The sequence below is a fragment of the Primulina huaijiensis genome, chromosome 5 (assembly GCF_012295235.1).
Source record: "Primulina huaijiensis isolate GDHJ02 chromosome 5, ASM1229523v2, whole genome shotgun sequence".
Taxonomy (NCBI): Eukaryota; Viridiplantae; Streptophyta; class Magnoliopsida; order Lamiales; family Gesneriaceae; genus Primulina; species Primulina huaijiensis.
The window spans coordinates 22,254,786-22,264,423 of NC_133310.1; the positions used below are offsets into that span (position 1 = coordinate 22,254,786).

General features: G+C 35.7%; 1 protein-coding gene and 1 pseudogene across 1 annotated transcript; one reads left to right on the forward strand and one right to left on the reverse strand.

Annotated features, from left to right (window-relative positions):
- The first annotated feature begins 3,218 nt into the window (after nucleotides 1-3,218).
- Nucleotides 3,219-5,914, forward strand: LOC140977225 (uncharacterized). The gene has a single exon (XM_073441878.1). The coding sequence runs from the start codon at nucleotides 4,165-4,167 to the stop codon at nucleotides 5,686-5,688; it is 1,524 nt and encodes a 507-aa protein (XP_073297979.1). The 5' UTR covers nucleotides 3,219-4,164; the 3' UTR covers nucleotides 5,689-5,914.
- A 519-nt stretch (nucleotides 5,915-6,433) lies between these two features.
- Nucleotides 6,434-7,858, reverse strand: LOC140977227 (heat shock 70 kDa protein 4-like; annotated as a pseudogene).
- Nucleotides 7,859-9,638: the final 1,780 nt, after the last annotated feature.

The window sequence follows — 9,638 nt, forward strand, 5'->3', positions numbered from 1 at the left end:
TTTAATTTCAAGGTTAAATACGCGCAATAGGTACCATTTGGGCTTCCTCTAGAGATTTGAACATGATGTCATCTCAATGAAATGTTTGAAATTCGTTTGTGTAATATATATATTATATTTCAAAGAATATATATATATAATTTTTTCCCACTAGAATTTTAATTATTCTTTGATGTGATGTATCACTAATTATTAAGTCGTTATGATATATTAGAAAAATGAAAATGAAATCATTTATGGGATTGGATTTATTCTTGTGTTAGGTAAATCCAAGTGAGACTGAAACTTTTGCTAGGAGTTGCCAAAAGTGCCTCTTCGTGTTTCACAAGTGAATGGACTTTATATGTATCTTTATTCTTTTATTCTACATATTCTTAAACAACTAATATTTCATACTTATCATGTTCTATTGCTGTCACGTTGTTAACGATGATATGTGTTTAGTTTATATATGTGTGTGTGTGTTAACATATATAAAGATCTCATATCAAAAATTGAGTGCATTCAGTATATAAAATTAACCGCACTTCAACCCTATTCAAAGCCCAAATATCTCTCAAATCTTTAAAAAAAGTTTAAGACAAATTAAACCTTAAGCAGTAATATTTGAGATAATGCTTCTCACTCGGGATGCCAATGAGACGGGACGGGGACGGTTTTGTCATCCCCATCCTCGTCCATATCCCTGAATTTCATCTCTGGCCTTATATCCGTTTCCCGAATCCGAAATTGCATGGATGAAATCCTCATTCTCGTTTCAAAAATTTTAATAGGGTGGGACATGAGTTAGTTCGGAGAATTTTTGAACCAAAATTTATTATTATCTGTTATTATTAGTGATAATATTAATATTAATAATATTACTAATATATTTTTATTAATATTAATATTATTTTCAGAGCGGGTCGGAGGATGAAGATAGTATCCTCATACCCGACCCAAACTATTTCGGGGATATTAAAAAATCTCGAACCCGAACTCGAATACGAACTCGAAGCCGAATTGGAGTTTCCCATCCCCGTTTCTGATTTTCCCCACGAGGCACCAAACTCGTGAGAAAAATTGTCATCTCTATTCTTCCTCCGCTCGTAATGAGCTATCCAGTTACCTCCTAAAAGGGGATTACTTGTAACTAAACTTCGATCTATTACAATTCTACCTTATTTGATCCTATTTTTTTAGCACGATCCTTACAATCACATGAAACTAGACTAATTTCTTAGCCTTCCAATCCTCTTTTGTTTGAAAATTTTGTTTAAGGAAAAATCAATATAACAACAGAATTCATCATGGTAAATTATTAAAAATTCAAATTACATATTATTTTCTTTAATATAATCTTTCAGTTTTTCTTCATTGAGATAAGATTTTGCTCCTCACTCGTACCATTATATGAATCGTGTTTTAAGCAATTGAGGATTTGAACATATCTAAATTTAATTTTATAGAAAATACGCAACAATAATAATTTGTCTCATTCGTGCTTTTTTTTGGTTGGCCCTAACATATATAATTTCAAGGCATAATTACAATCAACGATTTGTATACAATTCTCACTAATCTGTCTCACGACGTAATAATTTCTTTCTGAAAAAACTAAAATAATATATATTTAAGATGCCGTGTCAGTTTAATGGAGTCTCAACGCAGTTTTCTTTCTATTTTTTTTTCTTTTAGATTTAAATTATATATATTACATCCATCGCACTTACTTTCGTGTCGACCAACGAAGTAACATTCATTTATTTGATGAGATGAAACATATATAAATTCTTGTACATCTAATATATTAGTGTTTTATCATTGATAAGTACGAAGATGAGTACGATAGCTGAACAATATATATATATATTTGTACATATATATATATATATATTTGGTAGAATTCCTTAATTACGTGAAGGACATAAAAGGCTAAAGCAAAGCATCATAAGTCCACGAACGAATAAGCACCACAGACACTGACAGAAACCAATCCACATTTCAACCGAGAGAAATCTTTACGTATTATCTTTGACTTATTATAACGTGTGATACGCGGAGACGTACTTTGACTTCAGACTTTTCAATACGCGAATCAACCAGCTCCAACACGACTTTAGCATCATAATTTCCAAAATTAAATGGCTATTTTGACCCAAAATAGTTCACATCAAACAAACTCAATGCCCTGGTATTTCCTTCATTCTTGAATTCCGTTCAATTCTATATTGTTTTCGTGCATAAACTGAAGCAAACTTAATTTATAAGTTCAATATTGTTTTCATGACAACATTATTAGCTTTCACAAAAACGACGATCTAATGGATAAATTTTATGAGATAAATATTTTATTTGAATCATTCGTGAAAAATTATTATTTTTATTTTAAAAATATTATTTTTATTATAAATACGAATATAAAAATAATAAGTTCGTGTTAATATTCGCATCCCAAGTCACATATGCTGGGCCAGTGAAAATACACCATCTTGATTGTTTATCTGGATAAATCAAATCAACCGTCCAATGGACAAATTTTAAGAAATCGAATTAAATGAAAAATATTTCAACGTCCGAACTTAGTACTTATAATATTAATAATTATTATAGTTGTGATTAAAATAATAATATTCAATTTATTAAAAATAAATATTCTATTAATTTTATAAAGTTATTTTTTAGTAACTATCTTCTCATAATGTCAAACATAACATCTTTAAGTTTTATTGTTTTATTTTAGGCAAAAATTTGTGTGACACGGTCTCACGGGTCGTATTTATAAGACAGATCTCTTATTTGGGTCATCCATGAAAAAGTATTCCTTTTTATGCTAAGAGTATTACTTTTTATTGTGAATATGGGTAGGGTTGACCCGTCTCACAGATTAAGATCCGTGAGACGGTCTCACATGAGATCCACTCTTTATTTTATCAAAAAACTATAACAACTTACTTTTAAAAGTATGTTTATTATGATATGGTCTGACGTATCTTTATTTGTGAGATAAATCAATCATGTCCATATTTATAATAAAAAAAATTTTGTATAAAAAATAATATTTTTTAATAAATGATCTAAATAGAAGAGATAATATTATGAAATTTGAGATATTATCTAATGATAACATATAAACTACAAATATAGAGTAATATACACGTGGCACGATCAGTAGCAAGGAAAAAGATATAAATAAACAATGAATTGAAGATGATAATAGATAAGCAAATAAACTCCGATTTGCCCCGTGAACTCACCATCCAGCCGCAGCCCCACCGCACGCAAACCGGCAACCGCCTTCTTATAAAAGCCATCGCTCATATATGAACCAAATCCTTCTTTCCCATTAAGGTCGGGCACAAATACGCGTTTTCCTTTACTTTTGTGACTCGCTTTATAGACAAAAATACGTTCGAACAATGTAAGTAATGCAGTTGGCAAGATTCTTGAGGGTTGGATTAGAGACAGAGACTTGGTACGTGTAGGGTTGCAGAAAAAAACATAGAGTCTTTTGCGGTGGAAAGGTGATAGATTAGAAGGAAGAGAAAATGTGGATTGCAGGAACAGTTGATAGTTCCGGATGCCCAAGTCTCTGTGGATTCTTGGTTGTAGAAGCTTATCCCAAGAGGTATTCTTCCAAGACCCCCTCTGATTTGGTACTTTTCTTGGGTCTTGGATTCATAGATTGGTAATGTTTGCTTAGAGATACTTGTGAAAGATTGAGTTTTTATTGCTTTTAGAAACAGAGAGAAGAAGAAGATGCAATTTTTGTGTCTCTTACGTTTAGGAATTTCATTTGATTGATTTTTGGATTTGACGAGTCTAAATCAATGTCTCCCATCAGTCTGTGGAGGGTACTAGGAGATACGTGGGTTAGCTACAAACTTCATTGCGTCTTATTAATTTGAGCTTCCCTTATATCGTCTTTTGTTTTTTTCTTCTATATTTTTGTTTCTTGATTATTACCCGGGGCTTGTAGAATTTAGTTTATTGCTTGTGAGCCGTGGAAAGATAGTAAAATGAATCAGCCCAGGGCTTTAATGGAGTTATGGGTTGGTAGCTGGGATTGACTTCATGGTTATATAGTTATAAAGATTATATTTTCCTCAAAATGTTTGTCGGGGTGAAATTTTTATAACCCCGCGTCGAAGAATATCTCCCTTAGAAAGGGAAAGCTTGCAGGGAATGGGAGATGCTCTTCTAATTGTTCTTTCAATGGAGAATCACCATCCTTCAACCCTCTTATCAATAGATTCGAGCGCCTCGTCCTCACATGATGAATTAGACCTTGAAATGAATCGCCCCGTCATTTTAACACGTCCACCTGATATTAACTTACCGCTTTCTGCCGAAAGGAGCCCCCCTCCTCAGCCTTGGAATACTGAGCACTGTGACATTCTTGATGTCGGACTCGGTTCCCAGTTGTATGAAACAGAGAGTTTCCTTAGTGTCCCCAAGATTGGGAGGAAATTTGCCAAAAGGATTGATAGCATCTGGGGTGCCTGGTTCTTTTTCAGCTTTTACTTTAAACCGGTGTTGAATGAGAAATCAAAGGTAAAAATCATACGTGATCGTAATGGTGTTTCTGGATTCGATAAGTCTGACCTCCTGCTCGATGTTTTCATGGTTCAACATGATATGGAGAACATGTACATGTGGGTGTTCAAAGAAAGGCCTGAGCACGCTCTAGGTAAGATGCAGCTTCGCAGTTTTATGAATGGTCATTCTCGTCAAGGGGAGCGTCCTTTTCCATTTAGTGTTGATAAAGGTTTTGTTCGGTCTCATAGGATGCAGCGAAAGCATTACAGGGGACTATCAAACCCTCAGTGTGTTCACGGCATTGAGGTCGTCCCGTCCCCCAATCTAATGGCTCTTGATGAAGATGATTGTAAGAGATGGATGGAACTTACTGGACGGGATCTGAACTTTACTATTCCACCAGAAGCTAGTGATTACGGGTCATGGAGAAATATGCCAAACACGGAGTTTGAACTCGAGAGACCACCCCCTTCTATAAAGGGTAACAATAATTCACAGTCTCACTCAAAGAAATTGCTCAATGGATCTGTGCTAAATCTGTCAACTCAGCCACTTGACCAATGCCATGAGGATGCATTTGACCTTTCTCCCGTCAGCAAACGGAAAAAGGAGTTCTTCTCACAAGGGAACAGTGATGATTGTTATTTAGCCGTGAGTGCTCAATGTGCTCATTCTGATCGAATCCCAGATTTGGAAGTTCACTCGAACGAGCCACACTGGTTAAATGAATTCAGTGGGGTGCTAAGAAACGTTTATGGTCCTGTTACAGCTGCCAAAACCATATACGAGGATGAAGATGGTTATCTAATCGTAATTAGCTTGCCCTTTGTCGATCTTCAGAGAGTAAAAGTTTCTTGGAGAAACACAATCACACATGGGATAATCAAGTTGTCGTGTACGAGTACATCTGGCACACCGTTCATCAAGAGACACAACAGGACATTCAAGCTCACTGATGTACCCGCAGAACACTGTCCTTCTGGAGAATTTGTTCGAGAAATCCAACTTTCAACCCGTATCCCAGAAGATGCTAATATAGATGCATACTACGATGGGCCAGGAACGGTGCTCGAAATTTTGGTGCCAAAACCTCACGGGGTTCCCGAAGAACATGAAGTTCGTGTGTGTCTTCGTCCTCATCATGGTGTTAATGATCTTATGTCGACATAAAGTACTTTCTCGGATGATGTGCGAGGTGATAGTTGTTTTCATTGTTTATGACATCTGCACTTGCATGTGTTGTGTTGATGCAACAAAATTTGCATTCGAGTAGCTTTAGATGTAATTTCCTTTTGCTTTGGAAGTGATATTTGAAGTGTTTGATTACTCAACCCTTTCTCGCTCTTTTTCCGGAGAAAGTAAAAAATCTATTTATGTATTCTGGTGCAACTATCAATCGTGAACTTCAATAATTTTATCTTATTTTGGAAGTCTCTGTATTAGTGTAAATTTCTTGATTAAATTTTGGCTGTTTTTTGAAGAGGAGCTATAATGAAATGGATCAATCTGCAAACCATCCTTTGGGTTTGCTTACATATAAGGTTAGTTGACATCTAACGCATTACGCATGTAGAAGGTGACTACTGGTGATGAGACAAATATCCCACCGCCATGTCAGGCAGCAAAATTGTGCCAGTTGTCTTTGGGTGTACATATTACCATTGAAAATGCCAAATTAGTCTACCCAATCCCATTTAGGTCGGTGTTAAGAGGCAACGTATCACGATAGACGAGGTAATTCAATTTTACGTGCACTAGAGAAAATATCACAAAAAATCTTTGATGCAAACTAAGCTTCAGAAAAAGAAACGATCGGTTTTATAGCTCGTTCAATATGGTATTTGGGCTCTGCCTCAATAAAGTATATGCACATACCTAATAAAACCCCCTACAACAGTAATAAAGATCCAAAGAAAATCTTTAAAAACGTAAAGTACAAACAAATTCGTTCAAAAAAAAAAACATAATGTTCTGTATCACACAGAAAAAAAGAAAAAGAAAAAGAAAAAAGAAACTTTCCACTCAGTTTAATCCACCTCCTCGATCTTTGGATCAGCTCCACCACTGCCCGAAGCTGGAATATCATCCATGGGAAGACCAACACTACGGCCCTGGTACATCTTTGCGATGATTGGATTGCAGATGCTCTCCAGCTCCTTCATCTTGTCCTCAAACTCATCAGCTTCGGCTAGCTGATTCCTAACTAACCGTTGGATGGTTCATTCAACAGCATCCTCGAACTTCTTTTTATCTGCGGCAGGGAGTGATGAAGCAATCTTCTCGTCTTTAACACTGTTCCTCATGTTATATGCATAGTTCTCCAAGGTGTTCCAAGCTTCGACCTTCTTCTTGTGCTCCTCATCTTCAGATTTGTACTTTTCTGCTTCTTGAACCATCTTCTCAATTTCATCCTTGGAGAGTCTACCCTTGTCGTTGGTGATTGTTATTTTGTTTTTCTGCCCTCTGGTCTATTCTTCGGCTGAAACATTGAGAATAGCGTTGGCATCAATGTCAAAGCAAACGGTGATTTCGGGAACTCCCCTAGGGGCTGGAGGAATGTTAGAGAGCTCGAATTTCCCGAGTAGGTTGTTATCTCTCGTCCTCGTTCTCTCCCCTTCATAGACTTGAATCAACGCACCAGGCCGGTTGTCCCAGTAGGTGGAGAAAACCTGCTCTTTCTTGGTGGGGATCGTTGTATTTCTTGGGATCAACACAGTCATGACACCACCAGCAGTTTCGAGAATGAGGGAGAGAGGGGTGACGTCAAGAAGCAAAAGATCCTGAACCTTCTGGCTACCCCCACCACTTAAGTGGCAGCTTGGACAGCCGCACCATAAGCAACAGCCTCATCCGGATTAATACTCTTGCACAGCTCTTTCCCATTGAAGAAGTCTTGCAACAATTGTTGGACCTTCGGAATTCTGGTTGAACCACCAACAAGGACAGCATCATGAACATAGCTTTTATCCATTTCAGCATCCCTAAGACACTTCTCAACGGGCTCCATACGTTTTCTGAACAGGTCCATGTTGAGCTCTTTGAACCTGGCACGTGTGATGCTGGAGTAGAAGTCAATAATGAGTCAATTTCTATGGTGGTTTGTGCGGTCGATAGAGTCCTCTTCGCTCGCTCACAAGCTGTCCTCAATCGTCAAAGAGCCCGATCATTACCAGTTATGTACTTTTTGTTCTCTCTCTTAAATTCCTGAACAAAGTGATTCACCATCCGTTTATCAAAATCTTCGCCTCCAAGATGAGTGTCACAAGGAGTGACTTTCACTTCAAAAATCCCCTCCTCAAAAGTCAACAGATAAACATCAAATGTCGCGCCACCAAGATCAAAAATCTATACATTCTTCGATGAAGGAGAATTGTTAGAGAAATATTACGATGAACAAAAAGAATTAGATATTTAGGTTGAAAAAAAAAAATCTATGCTGGCTAATTTAGGCTAAAATGAAAAAACCGCCTAGCGCCTAGACTATAGAGTCTTTGTTATATTAATAAAGCACGTGTAGTTCAGCAGATAGAATATTTGTTTCTTAGGTATCATGTTGTATGTTCAATTCCTACTTGAATTTTTTCTCTTTTTTTCTATTTATTTTTTAAATTTATATATAAAAATTGTAGTGTAGTCCCTCACTAATTCTTATAATTATATTTTGATTATCATTTAAATATAAACTAAATGAATTATAAAAAATATCGTACAAGTATACAATTCGTGCGTCGATGTGCACCAATATATATATATAAACATAAATGTGTCATCAACGATTATCCTCTTCCGAAAAACATTACAAATCGAGGATCTGATAACAAAAAATCGAGAAACAAATTCCCGCTACATACAAGGATTTTCAAACCTTTAAACGCAACAAAAAACTAGTAATTGGGAGCAAAAAAGAAAAATAATTGAGAATCTTAAGATTTTGGTTTGAGAAATTCACAACGCCCAGCCACGTAGAGCAATTCAGTGGATGATTACTTGGTCTGTAACCTGCAAGAAGTTTTGTACTTATGTTCCAACTTGAAAACAATTTCGCTTTCATTCTTTGAAACGCTGTCGTTTGCAGTAAAAACTGACTAAAAAAAGCCTCAAATGTGGCTGCTGGGATTCGAGTCCAGGTCTCCACGGCCACAACGTGGAATTCTTACCACTAAACTACAGCCACGGGCTGATGGTAGGGACTCAAAGGTTATTTACATCAACTATAAGGCAAGTATTTTGACGGTGTCAGAAATAAATATAGCCCGACGTATTCAACGCGTCCCATTTCTTCATTAAAATAGCTGACAACAAATGTGTTGGTGATTGGCTTTCATTAAATTTCTTAAAGTTGTGTTTTTATTATCCAACTACAAAAAGGCCACTGGCCCCCCCCCCCCCCCCCATTACAACCAATTCCTTGTAGGTATCACACAAAATAGTAAAAAAATTATAATTTTAGTCATGTAATTATTTTAAATTTTAGTAATGTAATTTATCAAATTTGATTTCATCAAATATCGATTTTTTTGTTTATTCTTTTTCGTCTTGAGTCATTAAACTCATCGAAATCTACTTAGTTGACATTGATATTGATATTTTCCTACATAACTCATATGACCAAAACAAAGTTTATGTTATACACAATAAAATCTATTTAATAAAAATAAATAAGAAAATTAAAGAAAACATAAAAATATTTAAAATAAAAGACAAAATTTATCTATTTTTTGTTTATATAAATTTTAATGTGTATAATAAAAAAAGTGTTTTCGTCGTGTGAAAAATTATCTATTTCACACTGTTAAATAAACTTAAATGAAAATGAAAACGAAAACTTGGACAAATGACGTCGACCTAACCGAAAATAACTGGGAGATGCTTCACGGTTTCTTAATTTTGAGGGAAAAGCCTGTTCAAACACAAATCTGGCAGCTGCCAACTGTCATAACCTAAAGAAGACGGCATATCATTAAATTGTCTTTGCCATTCTTAGTATGAATACGTACAGTTGACACCGCCGCCTCCCATCCTCATTTCCACAATAAATTATATATATATGTGTGTGTCGGACGAAGGCTGGTGTTACCTTTGTCGTATACATGTATCTAACTGAACAACTGAACATGTAT